Source organism: Clytia hemisphaerica, unplaced genomic scaffold, assembly GCF_902728285.1.
Source record: "Clytia hemisphaerica strain Z4C2 unplaced genomic scaffold, Clytia hemisphaerica genome assembly, whole genome shotgun sequence".
NCBI lineage: Eukaryota > Metazoa > Cnidaria > Hydrozoa > Leptothecata > Clytiidae > Clytia > Clytia hemisphaerica.
Window position 1 is genome coordinate 106,519 of NW_027103378.1, and position 16,912 is coordinate 123,430.

General features: G+C 34.6%; 1 protein-coding gene across 1 annotated transcript; it reads left to right on the forward strand.

Moving 5' to 3' along the window:
- Positions 1 to 51: 51 nt before the first annotated feature.
- Positions 52 to 1,926, forward strand: LOC136824658 (PAX-interacting protein 1-like). The gene is made up of 2 exons (XM_067080651.1): positions 52 to 1,298; positions 1,422 to 1,926. Exons 1-2 carry the CDS (start codon positions 52 to 54, stop codon positions 1,924 to 1,926), a joined length of 1,752 nt encoding a protein of 583 aa, XP_066936752.1.
- Positions 1,927 to 16,912: the final 14,986 nt, after the last annotated feature.

Sequence of the window (16,912 nt, forward strand, 5' to 3'; positions counted from 1 at the left end):
TACCTGACATGTGAAAACAACTACCTTTTTAACACTTCACAAGCCTTTCTAATGAGGCATGGTCGTTCACCACACAATTCAAAAACCACAAGTACAAACAATTCTAAAAAAACAATTCAAACCATACAATTCAAGAACAACCAGTTCAATCCATACAATTTAAGAACCATCAGTTCAAACCATACAATTCAAGAACTATTAGTTCAAACCATACAATTCAAGAACCACCCGTTCAAACCATACAGTTCCAGAACCACCAGTTCAAACCATACAATCCAAGAACTATCAGTTCAAACCATACAATTCAAGAACAACCAGTTCAAACCATACAATTCAAGAACTATTAGTTCAAACCATACAGTTCCAGAACCACCAGTTCAAACCATACACTTTAAGAACCATCAAATTCAAGGCATACAATTCAAGAACTATCAGTTCAAACCATACAGTTCCAGAACCATCAAGTTCAAGGCATACAATTCAAGAACCACCAGTTCAAACCATAAAATTTCAAGAATCACCATTTCAAACAAAACAATTCCAAAACCATCAGTTCAAACCATCCAATTCAAGAACCACCAGTTAAAACCATACAATTTAAGAAACACCAGCTCAAACCATACAATTCAAGAACCACCAGTTCAAACCATACAATTCAAGAACCATCAGTTCGAACCATACCATTCAAAAACCACCAGTTCAAGGCATACAATTCAAGAACCATCATTTCAAACCATACAATTTCAAGAATCACCATTTCAAACAATACAATTCAAAAACCACCAGTTAAAACCATACAGTTCAAAAACCACCAGTTCAAACCGTACAGTTCAACAACCACCAGTTCAAACCATACAGTTCCAAAACCACCAGCTCAAACCATACAATTCAAGAACGACCAGTTCAACCATACAATTCAAGAACCACCAGTTCAAACAATACAGTATCAGAACCAGCAGTTCAAACCATACAGTTCTAGAACCACCAGCTCAAACCATACAGTTCCAGAGCCATCACTTCAAACCATACAATTTCAAGAATCACCATTTCAAACAATACAATTCAAAAACCACCAGTTCAAACCATACAGTTCAAAAACCACCAGTTCAAACCATACAGTTCAACAACCACCAGTTCAAACCATACAGTTCAACAACCACCAGTTCAAACCATACAGGTTCAAACCAACAATTCACCAGTTCAAACCATACAGTTCAAGAACCACCAGTTCAAACCATACAATTCAAGAACGACCAGTTCAACCATACAATTCAAGAACCACCAGTTCAAACCATACAGTATTAGAACCAGCAGTTCAAACCATACAGTTCTAGAACCACCAGCTCAAACCATACAATTCAAGAACCATCAGTTCAAGCCATACAATTTAAGAACTATCAGTTCAAACCATACAATTCAAGAACCACCAGTTCAAACCATACAATTCAAGAACCACCAGCTCAAACCATACAATTCAAAAACCACCAGTTCAAACCATACAATTCAAGAACACCAGTTCAACCTACAACAAGAACACCAGTTCAAACCATAACAATTCAAGAAACCACCAGTTCAAACCATACAATTCAAGAACCACCAGTCAAACCATACAATTCAGAACCAGCAGTTCAAACCCATACAGTTCAAGAACCATCAGTTCAACCATACAAAATCATACCACATTCAAGAACCACCAGTTCAAACCATACAATTCAAGAACCACCAGCTCAAACCATACAATTCAAGAACAACCAGTCCAAGCCATACAATTTAAGAACCACCAGTTCAAACCATACAGTTCCAGAACCACTAGTTCAAACCATACAATTTAAGAACCACCAGTTCAAACCATACAATTCAAGAACCACCAGTTCAAACCATACAATTCTAGAACCGTCAGGTCAACTGAACAATAAGTATATGTAATCACGTGATAGCGAGTGCAATTTTTGAATTGTACGAGTTATTATGTGATTACAAGCTAATCGCACAATGGGTTTCACTACTTTTTCCCAGTTAGGAAAGTAAATTACACTGAAAGTTCTATACTTTTTCTCTCTATGTCCTTTATGTTTTTCTTATTGTTGTTTATAGATTTTCTTTCTAACAAAAGTGGATTTCGATGAAACGTTCGATGAAAAAAAAAATGTAAGAAAAAACATTAAAGTCAATTTTGTAAACATTGGCACTGCATCGAAGAGTGTGATTAACAATTAATTGCGCTCTTTGAAGGGGTGCCAAATAAGAAAAAGTAACTCATTTTGCCATTAAATACCAAAATCGCGAGTTCGAACCATACAATTTATCAGTTTAACAATACAATTCCAGAACCTCCAATCCAAATCTTAAAATTTCAGAACCATCGATTTAAATACAAAGACAATCCAAAAAACTTACAAAATTGTCAAACTCATACGAAACATCCAAAACTTATCCCACTTCTCTTTACAACAAGAAAAAAGAACATAAACAAAATTGTTTCGTTTCATCATGAAGCAATTAAGCCATTTAATTAAAGAGCACATTTCTATGAAGTATTTTCGTTAATTGCATGCTGTATAACAGTCATGCCAGATAATTATCATGGCGATTACCATGTTTCTATGCAAGTTAAGGCTTCTTTACATTATGGAATTCAACTTTATCTGTTTATGGGTTTCATAAACTAAGAACGCATGGAAAGTTTATATTATCACCATCATGGAATTTGGCAACTGAACCTATAGAATGACATTTTAAGAGTATTTTATCATTAAATTGCAAACTATTCCCCAGAAATGCTAAAAGGTTCCACAAAAATGCCAAATCTTTGCCTTAGGTATGTACTAAATGCTTGATCTTGGCTGGGTTTAGATCCAAACCTAAGAATATCGTAAGAATAAGAATATTCATAATGAATTGGAAAAACACCATTCTTATAAAACAAAGCGTGTACAGTTTTTGGATGAGAGAATATTTTACGAAGATTTCTCCATCGACGGAAATTAGAAGTTAGTTCGAGTTAGAAAGATTCCAATGATACGAGTTCATTTTAGCGAGAATCCACTAAATTCAGACTCAGAATAAGATCTTAAAACTAATAATGAATAGAGCAAGGTCCCCGGGAGACGGTCAGTCAGCTAAAATTGGGCACGGGGAGTGTTGTTGATAATGGGTGCTTTTATAAAATTATCTGACGTGGTTGCAAATTCAATAAATGTTGAAAGTTTCATCTGAAAGGGTTGACCTCTGGCAGTTTCCACGACTTTTTGGCTGCTAAGGTAAGATGTTTTCCCGCGCGAGAGAAGAGGATGTTTTCCTTTAGAACACACTTTTTTATAAGAACAAACTTTATGAGAGCACAAGGCTTTGATGGCCAAAGATGAACCAGTTCAGAACATATTGAAACTTTGCAAAAAGAAAACGCCCAAAAGATGGTCAATAACAACATTTTAAGGCCAAACTCTCAAAAAGTTAAGAATATCCGAAAATGCTGCAAAATATTAGACCTTCTTGTAAAAAACCGTAAATTTGTTCTCATTCGATTGGTCAAGGTATACACCTTTTCGACCGTAGTCGTGCGATCAGGCGCGTGCCACTTAATTATTTAATTATCCCCCTAAAGTCGATCCAATCTTTTTTTGACACATTTTTCTATTGTCTATAGGTGAAAAAAAAAGGACTGGGACAGTTTTTGTGGGATAAAGTGGACAGAAAAATGCCCGCGGCAATCGGCGGCTACGGTCGAAAAGGGTATTGGTATTGGTCAAAGTATCGATCTTTATATTCAAACTCTATGGAAACTATGCCAGAAACTTGGCATCAATTAAAATGAAATTATTTTAATTGTTTTTCCTCTTGAATCCAATGTTTCACTGTTTTTTCTTAGTGTAAAGGGAACTTTGTGTTAATTATGTAATTAATATCCTACGTCATGTACCAATGCCAGATTGTAATTGTTCAAATTTCGCGTTGTTGATGACAAACATACCTCCCATTATGAAATAGCATCGTTGTTAAGCACGTTTTCTTGCATGAAACATCAATTTTACCGGAAATTCGCTTAAGATAGCCTTAACTTTGTAAGAGAACAATATATTGGAGCGTTGGAGAAATCTTTCCTTCCGTTAATAGCGAGTTTATGTATTTGCACTTTTGAGGACTGTAAAGTGACTGCGATTTGGAATAGCGCACAGTTTTGACCCTCAAATTTGAGGACGGTAAAAATGCTGATTTACCGTCGTCCTCACTCAGTCAGGATTTAGACAAATTAGGACCTTACCGCTTCTGTCGCAGAAAAACACACAACTTGTTAACAAGTTAATAGCTCGATGTTTCTAAGTAGGTCGCATCTAAACTTCAAACACTCTCACATTTATTTTTTGATTCAAAAGTTTTTTCTCTCACATTGGTGAATTTTCATACCATACCAGTACCTGTAATCCCACTTTTTTAACCCTTAGCGCTTTTTAAGCTAACTGCGTGAGTTACATGCATAGTTTCCATGACGCTATCTTAGAATGTTGACATTTTTTTCGATTTATTGTTTTATTAATTGAGAAATGATCACCGCTAGACCATTAGTGAATTAGTAAGCAAATAAAAGCCGATTTGTTTTAAATGTGTGCACTAATCTTTGTTTTGCTTGCCATTTTTCAACGAGTGTAATTTTTTTCTTTTTAAATTCTTATTTCATTTTATAGCTTAGTACCAATAGTGCCTCTAGCGGGGGGAAGGAGCTATCTATTTCTCTGTGTTCGTCTTGTAAGTAGTATCAAGGATTTATTGGTTGTATATGTTCGTAAAAGGAAAAAAAAAACGATAATTCAGAAATTAAAAAAATTAAAAAAATTTTAGAAAATGAAGATGAAAAATGAAGAAGAAAAGATTTAGCTTTATAGGTCTTAAGAGGTTTCCCGTTGGAGTGAAAAGACATCAAAAAAGGGGTTTTCGACACCAAAGTACTAATTTTAGAGGCTGTAATGATCGATGCAAAAACCCTACAAAAAAAAGTCTTCAAAGGCTTCAAAGTACCCCGTGCAAAATGAACATTGCTATTTGGGGGAGGGGGACATTTATCCAATGTTTTATCAGTAATTTCAAGTGGTTTTCTCAAACATATAAGTCCTTGATTGTAGCTTGGTTTTACAAGACGAACTGGAGCATTTGTCAAAAAATGTTAAGCTAGATTAAAGAATCCAAAACAGATTAGTATATCCATTCAACCAGCGTGGTAGCGTAGGTGCATCGTGATAAAAAGTTTATTTTCTGTTTATCTTCTTTATTTTCAATCTTCACTTTTGAACTTTTTTTTAGATTATTTTCTCAGTAATTATGATGCTTTACAACGTTTGGCAAGACGAACTGAAGCATTTGTCGAAAAATGGTAAGCTAAATAAAAGGACCCTAACAAGTTATTTTATTCCCAAATGTATTTAATAGTTCTTTTAGCAATTTACCAATTTTTCTCCATTAGTTAGTTTACAGAATTTCATTTTTAGTCTTGTCTTGATAATAATGCAGTAAAGGCTATCGAAACAACGACTTATTTTAAGATCATCGTGTTATTCTTTTTCTGATTTGAATTTCAAATTTTAAAGATGCACCTTTTTGGAATTTGTTTTCTTCTAAATATTGCACACTTATAGTGACTATACACCACCATCCCAATCAACAGTGTTCAATAAAAAATTCTGAAAGAGCTGATTTGGGAAAGGTAATTCTCACCAAAAAGTATATCTTTTTTCAAATCTACCTGTAGTATTGGATGTAGATCGGTGTGAAAAAGTCTAGTTTAGATAGCTAGCTTTAGTTTAAAAGTTTAGCTAAGAGAACCATTCACCCATTCACACAAGTGAAAAAGCCCATTCGCTCATTCACGCATACCGTTGGGGGCCCAATAAAAGTCGATAATAAAGAAAAAACAAATAAAAGTGGGTGAAAGTCGAAAGTTTCTTCTATTTTCGGTGTCAAAAAGATTCGTCGGTCAATTCAGGTGTCAGGGAGGGGCCCTCTTCACACCCGCGTTATACATAACACCTTTTTTTATGAGAACAACTATATAAGAACATAAGGCTTCGATGGCCAAAATGTTAAGAACAAGTTAAGACCATTTTAAGCCTTCGCAGACTCTAACAAACCCAATTTCTTAAGAAAAGGGACAAAAATACTCAAAAAATGGCGAAAATAAGAACACGTTAAAGAACATTCTTAGGCTTAAAACTCAAAAAGTCTAGAACACTCTAAGGCAACATTCTTTTGGGTGTTCTTATAAAAGAAAGTGTAGGTAGACAGTGTAGTGTTAAACAAGTGGGAATTTCTCTCTCCCCATTCCTTATGGAGAATTAATTGGTTTCATCCGTTTCTAAACGCCTTCTTTTCTGGGAAAAATCAAAATATAATAGCCGCATTCTTTTTCACCGTCCAACACCTTCTTTTCTTTTGTTCTTACTTCTATATAATATGAGATAATGAGGCACACTGTTAAGTATGAACATATATACACCCTTTTTTATAAGAACAATTCTATAAGAACATTGTGGCTCAGGATCGTTAGAAATAAGAACAATTTATATAAGCAATGCCAAAGCCTGACAACACCCCCTTCTCACAGACCCATTGGGACCCCTTCCCACTGGAAAAATTGGACAAAATATCACCCCCGGAGGAAAATTATCCTTCAACTTTTGTCCCCACTGAAAATAATTAAAGAAACCAATCCTGACTGCAAAATATTATGTTATTTTTCCCATCCCCACTGAACTATCTGACCTAAAAACACAAGAATTGATATCCCCAGCCATAAAACATATGGGAATATCAATCCCCATCAGTTTCAGTCCGTTAGTTTTATCCCCACTGGTTGAAAAAATCCTACCGGGTCTGTGAGAATGGGGTATCTGACAGAATTCCAAGCATTATAAGGACTAAACTATTGAAAATCGGGTATAAAGCTTAAAAAAACCCAAATGTTACATTAAATAAACAGCATAAGAAGAACAGAGCCAAAAAATATGAACAGTCGAGTCTAACCAAAAAAACTCACTATGGTCCTGATAGAAAAGTGGGAGTTAAAGCAATTTTGAATGATATATACGAGATATATATACGCGAGATATATTTCAAATAAATTACTTCTAGGAAATTATACAATTGAATAAATCATGACAAAGCTAAAATGAATTTTCTCTCTTGAAAAATCGCGTCGTAGAGTGAGAGAGGGTATAGTAATATTGTGATTTTTATGAATTTAGTGACTGAATCAAACCATTATGTCAAAATTGAATTTAGTACAGCGGTAATAATTTGGCCAGTCGACAAGGTTGTTCTTTTTAGATATGAAAAATTGATTTTGTGTCGTAAAATTCTTTTTAGAAAATTTTTTCAAATTTCTTTTAGAAAATGACTCTTGATTCATAATTTTTTTCAGAAAATTTTCAAAAAAACAATCCTAGGAGATTCATATCTGTATTTTGGCGTTTTTACAAATTAGAGCTCTAATCTGAATGCAAGCTGCAAATGTGTTGGTTTTTGCCAGACCCAACAACATATCAGTCTTTTGAATGGGCGAAGGAAAAATCAAAATATATTTTGTTACAAGAAGAGTTTTTCGATATCGTCAAGTGAAACCGTTTTTTCTGATGCTTCTCTTTTCGGAATTTCAAAGTTACTTTTAGTGCGTGTGTCCAATGATCGTTTAAAGTCATCCATACTCATTTGTGCTTTGTAGATTTCAATTGGAATGCAGGAGCCCCATGGGTTTTCAATGATGGTGTCGGGCGTTGGAAACATCCGCCACATGCCGTTAACACAATTGAAGATCAAAGGACGCCCTTCTACAACAAACCCACGCTGGCAATCTAAAATACACAGTGACCGCCCATTCTCACCATGGGTGTAAGAACACACCCAGCGCCCGTTTTGAGGTGTGACTGGTTTTTGGCATGTATTTGGCGTTCCGAGGAGAAAGGTCCCCTTCACTAAAAGTAAGAAAAAGTTAATTTAGTAAGAATGAAAATAGAAATTGACGCTTTGAATAAAACTAAGTGTTGTACCATTTATGTAATTAATGACATTCCAATTTTGCCTCTAAACCTGGAGGAAAAAGGCAAAAGATAAACGGGCATTTAAACGTATTTCTAATTGCTCGCATTTTTCTCTATAAAGGATTTGGAAATTTTGGAAAAACGCACACTCTTTGGCTTGAATTTAACAGATGTTTGGCTGTACTGTAAACGTTTGCAATAATTTTTGAATCATCTCTACTGGATATGATGTTGGTTTGCTAATTAATTAAATGGCCCTCAGGAAAGTTAAAAATGAAGATGGCTTACTGGTCCATGGCTCATAATTGGGATCTGTTCTCCAGCCGTTATTCCCATTGGTATTGATTCCGTTGGCAACTGCTATTAACACAACAAAGATGGTAGCACAATATGACAATAACAAATTTGATGGAGCCATTGTTTGATTTTTTTATCTAGAGTAAAAATGTAAATTTTGTTTGACATTTCCAAAGTTAAAATGGGAAATACTTTCTACCCTGAAATTTTCATTTCAACATTGATTGCTCCAGGCGGAGATAACAAAGTAAGTATGATTTTAAGTCCTTGCAAATACCTACTCCAACAATCAGATACAATTCGGCTCAACCAGTAGCCCAATACTTTATTGACTTTGTCTATACCATTTATGTCGTTAAAATGTCGATCATAAGAAGGAAATCGAGTCTAGCTGTTTGAATTTTCTCACACGAACTGGGTACCAAGCTGGCACACAACGTTGTTTCAACGTTTTTCTAACGTTATATGGACGTTGTGAACGTTAGAAAAACGTCGAAACAACGTTGTGTGCCAGCTGGGTAAGACTAGTGCCATTTGGGTGAAAGTGATTCTCAAATCGTTGTGTATAAAAAACTAAATCAAACTGAATAAAGCGTTTTGTACTCCCTTCGGTAGTGACTATTTGAATGCGAAAAGAAGTCCCAGCAAAATATACTGCTGGCATGAATAAACGGGAACCTTTATAAGAAAACACTTCCTTTTGTAAATGATTTCTAAACACGCCAAGCCACCCGGAACTTCGTTGTTTAACATGAAAAGGAAGAATCTTTGTTTGAATTTTTTTTTAAAGAAACATGGATTTTGATTAGGAATTAATTGACCGTTTAGTTCCTTTCTCAACTCATCTTTTTCTTCCTTCCTCTTCGCTTGAATTTTTTTGATCAACTTATTAACCAATGAGTTTGATTTGGTTATGTTACGTCTCGTCTTCTACACGCTTTTTTTTGTAAGAATACACTTTATAAGAATGTCCATGACGAAAATGGCCAAAAAACTAAGTTTATGCTAAGAATATCACCATCATGATATTTTGCTACTGAAGCTAAGAATGTCTTTTTAGAGTATTTTCAATCATAAATATTCATATTCCCAAAAAAGTTAAGAATATCCATGATGAAATGGATTTACACCATTCTTATAAAAAAAGCGTGTATTGGAAGTCCGTTCACTCTTAGATAATTCAAGGTGAATGAATCTTCAAATGAGTGCTCGAGCTTCTGTCGGGGTTTCCCAACATTTTTGGATAACTCAGTTTTGATAAGGTTGGATTGACATGAGGGCAAGAATTTTTTATTCCGGTCTGTAAAATACATCTTTGATGTCCGAATGTAAAGCTCCTCTTTCCATTTTTTCAATTTACATTTTAGGAAAATGTATAATAAGCGCTTGAACTAAAAAGTTTTCCTTATCAAAGGTGAGAATTTCCCATTCTAGTGTTTTCAATTTGTTCCAATAAATTATTCTTATTTCCATCTTTCACAAAATCTTCATTTTCATTTGGAACCCAAATTAAAGCTAATTAGAAATATGTGAGCCAAAACTAGAGCATAAATACTAAAAAAAAGTTTTAAAGTATCTTTGACTAGGAAAAACTCATTCATCTCACAGACCCGAATGGACCCCAGCCTACTGGGAAATTTGACAAAGAATTGGGAAAATGCCCAACAAATTCAAACCCGCTCGGAAATTGACTATGATCCCATCCGTTGGGAAATTGACTATGATCCCATCCGTTGGGAAATTGACTATGATCCCATTTTCATTCGAAATTGCACATGGTCCACATGACAATCATCGGATATTTAGAGAATTTAATAGAATCCCCATTGGGATTTTGATAGAAATGTTCATTCTCACTTTGGGAGAAAGTTCCACAGGGGCTGTGAGACAAAATTTGTAAAAGAAAATATGAAGTTTCCTATCTTGATATAGGAGGTTTAGAATGTGCAACCAACAGCCTTAGCCAAAATAATTTTTATGCTCCTGAAATATATTGATGACGTTAAATTCGAGATCTGTTATCAGAATAATCATTGAAAGATTGATATCAATGAACGTTTTCCTAAAAAGAAACATTCAAAATCTTTCAAAATGAGGATGATTAAAAACGACGCCAGCCAAGTACGTACACACAACTGATGTTCACTTATCCACCCCTGTATCAAAAGCTCAAGAAAGATTTACTAAAAATTTGCTTGTTGAGTAAAAGATCGTCACCCCACTGAGAATGACAACTGTGACACCGTAGTCAAAACCAAAAACAAGTTAATCGTTTATCTTCAACCTCTTTTATCTTATCTGCCGAAAAAGAGTACACAAAAAATCTCAACCCCGCCAAGCTCGAGCCCAGTCCCGAAGTTTCCCGTTTCTTATTCTGATAGCGCTCACATACATCATAGTAAAATAAAAAAGTTGTAAAAGTGGGTAGAAGATTGTCCCGACACAGAAAATATACTATACAAGATTAGGGTCTCCACAAAGTAAATTGTAAACAGTGTCCAAACATCCCAAAATCCCGAATTCAAAACAGGGGATCTTCCTTTCCCGTTGGCATTTCGAAACAGGAATATTTATGCCCAAAACTGAAATACTTACAGCTCCTGACTTAAAATTTAAACATGAATATAAAATAGGCTAGAACTGCCGTCGTTTTGCAAAAGACTCAACTTCCCGCGCTAAAATTCCACTGACATTTTTCTATCGGAAAAAATGACCAGGACTTTGGGAAGTTGAAAAATGTACTTCGGAAAATTTAAGCATTTTGGTAAGTAAACACAAGAGTTTCAGCACCTTTTGAGAAACACCCTTTCCAATCTTATGTCGGTTTACTCAGGAAGAATTGCGTAAAAATCCCAGAAGATTTTCTCGAACTTTAAAGTCAGGAGAATCTTAGTGCAGGACCACGGTAGCACAACACCATGCCTCTGCAGCTTACCACATTTTTGAAACAAAGTAAACTTTGTTAAACCTTGCTCTAACTTATAAGCTTAGCAAAAATGTCATGTAAAATATTAGTACGATTAGATAGTTGTTCTTCTTTCGCTCGATTTCAAAAATAACCCTCAAAACTGATAGCCCATCTGGTTTATAAGACCAGAATATTTTACCCCCTGGAGTGTAACAAAAAAACCCACTGATAATCTTTAAACGTAAAAACCTTTAAAGTAACGTACAGAAAACGTTATCGTTTCTAAATTGGGTCTTATTTTTAAAACCCTAAAAACAAAAATTGTGAAATAATTTTCATACCTTCCCTTTGTTTATAAACTAATGTACGTCTTTGTGATTTTCTCACTTTTAATTTGCTGTGAACCGATACTTTTAAGTTTTATCACCTCCATTGTTCAACTATTTTTGAAACGTCCATTATTGTAATATTTATTCAACAAAGACAAGCATTTCAACTCCTTTTTTTCTCTTTATCACTTATCGCTAAATCCTTTTAAACTTTTTCCTTACTAAAATATTCATATTAAACTACTAGAAAAACAACTTTTCTTTATTGTTGTTTTTTAGATGTTCAAGTTTCTTTTTTCCTGGTAGTTCTCCTTCTCCTTTGTCCCTTCAAATTATCCGTTCTTACAGGCGCCACATTGGCGGCATATGGGCGGCAGGAATACTCTAAACAAGAATCGCCGTATGTCTTCTTTCTCATTTAACACTAGCTCTGAACTTCACTAAGCCAGAATGAAAATGATCCTTTTCCTGGCTATCTTTAAACTTTCTAAACAATTTTTATCAATCATCTGCAAATAAAACTAAATGTTTGTGTACACTCTTCTGTGTCCCTGGTAAAATATAAAAGCCTCTCAATATATTTGACTTACCAAAAATAAGAATCCGAGGTAATGATTTACTTTGATTATACTTAAGATTGGTTTGATTGATATCGAATCGATATTTTATATGGGAGAAGAATCTCTCGAAGCGTAACCAAACTTGAATTTCGTGATACAAAGCCACGATAAACTTCCAAATGTGTACATTTCATACTTCATTGAGTAATTTTTAGTTTATGTATTTATATACTAAAGTTTTATGAATTTGAGATAAATCGAGAGAGACGGTATACAGCAAAGTTAACATGTCGCTAAAATCACCGTTCACTTTGTTCGACGATGGTAAAAACAGCGATATGTCCTCGCCTGTTTAGAGGGGCAAAGGCGATATAAAGCCGTACGTGAACTATCGACTTCATTTTGCATTGATTCGCCCTCGATATCTCGGCTTACGGGTCCTTCAGTCCCTGATTCGGCTAAACATTACCCTGAGTATCAGTAGCGAGTACCTCACGAAAAACCGGGATTTTTCATCTCGTTTCTTAGTGAGTTCCACTTTGAAGATTTTCGAAAATTAGAAGCCTTTCAAGTGCTTTGACGCAAATTCGATTTTTTCACTACTGCAGGAGCTTCGAAATCTAAAAGTGACGTCAAAAAATCGAATGTTTAGAGCCCGAAAACCCGGGCTCAAAACATTCGAAAAAGTCGCAAAGTGGAATAGACGTTAATTGCGTAAAAAACGCGGGTGACGTCTAGTATAGGCTAGAGTATCAGAGGTTGAGTTTTAAAAGAATATATCAACCTCTGAAGACCAATAATAGAAATTTTATCGCGCGTGTGTCAAAAAATATCAACTTTGAACTTAATCCAAGATCTTGGATTGTCGTTACTTTTATGGTTACTTTTGCCTGTGTTGATTGTGCGCTGAATAGAATCTGGATTGGTCGGCACATGTCGATATATGATTTCGGCCTGTGCTTTTCACGGTAGCTAAACATCTTACAAAACGAAAGATTAGGTAGGAACTTCATTTAGACACAGGTGCAATAATGGCCCCTTTCTTACCTTGATGAAACGTGTAGGGGAAGCAAGAAGAATGGTTTAGAAACAGCGGTTCACTGTGAGAATGTGAACTTTGAACTCATTGGCTTTCAGATAGTCATTTAGAGTATGAGACCAAGGGGTGGGAGAGGAAAAAGGAAAATATACAATCATACAACCTTTCCTCTGGAAGCGTTTTTCATATCTTCGTGTGGGCTTCATGCACGGAGTTCTAAACTTAAATTGTTAACTGCTATATGTGGGAAGGCAACTAAAAGCTCAATAATTAATGCCTTTAAAAATAAAACTTTATTTATCCGGGAGGGTTTCAAGGGTTACCCGATTCCGTCATTTTGTCAATTTTTTCCCAAATTTCCGTGAAACCGGCAAAACAAAGACAAAATTCTGCCAATACAAATTTCTTTAGAACTTAAGATTCATTAAAGATTCGGACTTTCCGATTCCGAAATCTTGCCTAATTTCCTGACAAGGAGCCTAATTTCCGAAATTCCGTTTAGTGGCTGATTCCACTCTTTCCCTGTATCGTGTGAATGGGTTCCCTTCCTGAATGTTTTCAATTTTTTTTTTCATCCAAAGATACTTCCCTTAGATTATCCTCAACCGTAAAGACACCAGGGGACCGGGAGAATTGAAACGGAAAGAAGATATATCCGTTACTCATGCTTTATACTCATTTTTATAAACGCCCTATGAAACACAGTTCTTATCTTAACCCTCTATATAACACTATCTATAGTAACTGCTTTGTTTTGATACGAAGGTCGATGACGTCACATCACAGCATGTGGATGTACTAGTATGCTATCTTACAAATACGTAATCTTGGATTGATGAATCTTAAATTTTGAATGGAATATGACGTCACATGATGTTTTTGTTGTAGTAAGAAATATCAGAATTTGAAAATAATATTTTTGAAGTAATTTTTACATCTACCCTTTTAGGTAATTCTCGATATTTCCCCTCTTTAGGTATAAATAATTTCTTTTCTTTGTTCTGTCGGGAAGGGTACAAATGTATTAAACAAATCACTCAGGGCTGATGCGTGGGTATTGTAAAAATTAAGGAGAAGTCGTTAAACCAATTAAAAATACCCACACAGTTATATCGAAGAGAGAACTTTACACTTCTATAAATGTAACTTAATGCTCGGAAGCTTTTTGGATAAAACCTTCCTTTTTTATTTTATTTTTCCTGAACTTCTAGTGCGCACTAATTAAAAATATAGTTATATAGTTCATAGGACCAGAGATTTGGGAAAAGAGGATAAGAATTGCGCTATTCAGCTATAGAAATATAGGCTAGGAAGCCTTTTGTTCTATTGAAATATCTGCGCCCGATCGATTGTTTTAGTTCTGAGCCAATCGGAGCGCTTGATTATTCTATGCGCACAAGACTAGAAGTACAAACAAAAAATGGCAGCCGTGGTTGATATCGAAAGTGAAATAAAAATATTTCTAATATCGGGGATTTTGGTATTTTTTATAAGCACTTTTCATTTTGGACATGGCGGATACAGTGTAGGTCGAGCCAAAAAGCTTCAGTTTTAGCCAAAATACTTTCCTCAAGGAATGCTCGAACCAATGTCACAGATTATATTACTAGTAAAGAATTTAAAATTCATTGCATTCAAACACAAAACGAAGCTGGTAAAACTAATATAGTTTTTCATTACTTCTCGGGCTAAAGTGTTTTGACAACCATATAAAAAGAGCTAGCTTGGTTGAATATTAGAACAATGAAGGAGAAGGGAATGAAAAAAACAGGACTAAAACAATGGCAATTCATGATATCAATGACAAGAAATCAAAAATATCATGAATTTTTTTGTAAGAACTTTTTGAAGTTTACACAACAAAGCGAAAAATAATAGCAATATAATACAAAATAGTAGCACACAAAATAAACACATTTAACAAAAACTATACAAAAATCTTTATTTGTTCGCGTTGTAATAACAAAAAATAATAATAATAAACTGGTTAACTTTCTGGACTAATTTGATTCTTGTTATGTCAATTTTATTTGTCTTATTGCTTCCAAAAAGTTACTTAAATAATTGCAAGAAAATTAATTAAAATAAAAAAACTTTTGACTTGATACTTCCTCACTAAAAGCACCTTGGAAAATAAACATATATATTGTGAAACAGTGTATGAAAAATCGGTCACTCTTGGATTTAGGGGGGGGGGGGCTCACTAATTCCAATAGAGGTGTGATTCTAAGTTAAAAAGCAATTTACCCTTTAAAATAAAATTTTAGAGAAAAAAATTATGAATATAACCAGACTGCTAATCAATGCTCAAGAAAAGAGTATTTCATAAGATGAATAATTATATAATGTGATGCATGAAAATAGTCTAGTGTCCAAACTGGAATTTCTATTAAAGCATTTTTGATATGGTTGGTTCATATCTAGTAATTGTAGTCCAGCCTCATTCTGGTGTCTTGTTTGGGACTATTTGCGTAATCGAGCAAGAAATCCTGGTGAAACAGGGATAAAAAGATCTCAATCCAACTGCAAACAAACCATGACATCAGATTCCATTGTTGTTTCCTTTGAGTTAAATATGCTTTTCACCCGTCCATCTTATTAGCAGAATTTGTTGTTGTTTGCAAAGATATTGAACCTTGTACTTGACAAATTCAGAAAAATTTTAAGCCAATTATCATTGTATACCAACCACGTGAAGATATACAAAATAATTCATGGATCTAGGTTACTGGGCAGTATGATGGTAACTAACCTGCTGACCTGAAAGTATATAATAATGAAAATGGGAATTAGGATTTTTGCAGCAAGCTATCATGAACAAATACAGAACACAAACAACAAATCTTAATTCCACCGACCACTGACAAAAACCGGTGAAATAAACCTTATATAACTGGACAATCTATTAACCGGTCAGAGCCAATCTATTAACCGGTCAGAGCCAATCTATTAACCGGTCAGAGCCAATCTACTAACCGGTCAGAGCAAATCTACTAACCGGTCAGAGCCAATCTATTAATCGGTCAGAGCAAATCTATTAACCGGTCAGAGCCAATCTACTAACCGGTCAGAGCCAATCTACTAACCGGTCAGAGCCAAACCGGTCAGAGTCATAGTTATAGTTTTATAAATTACCTACATAAGTAAAAATATTAGAACTTTGATTGCAATTTTCTGTTACATACAAAAACTTGAAATTTCAACCCCAAAAAAATGTAATAATAACTTAGCATACTTACCAAATCTAAAATCAATTGTCCATTGCCATCAAGCAAGTTTTGCTAGGATAACATTATTTTTTCATCTAAACTGTAGGAAAAAAAAACAACATTTTTAGTCGATTTTGCCCATCTGCCCATCTTCAATCAAAATGCTAAGAAAGTTTGAAGATTTGCCATGTAAAACTAAGATATAGGTTGTCATTTAATCAACCTTACTGCTACCCATAAAAATTATGTTTGCAACACAAAAAAAATTAATTTTATTCAACTTAACTAACAAAAAATACACTTTTTAATATAATTTTTCAGCTATCTTTGAAGGATGTGCCAAAAAGATCTAGAAGGTGCCAATAAAAACCAAAGCTAGGCTAGTCACCTACAACCTTTTGTCAACCCAAACCATTTTATTTTGACTCTGAAAGACTTTCCAGTAAGGCAAACTAGCTAAAAATAAAAAGGTCCCATTTCACATCCAATTTTAGCATGCTTGCTTCCGCCATCTTTTTCTCAAAAAATAAAGCATGCAACAGCAGA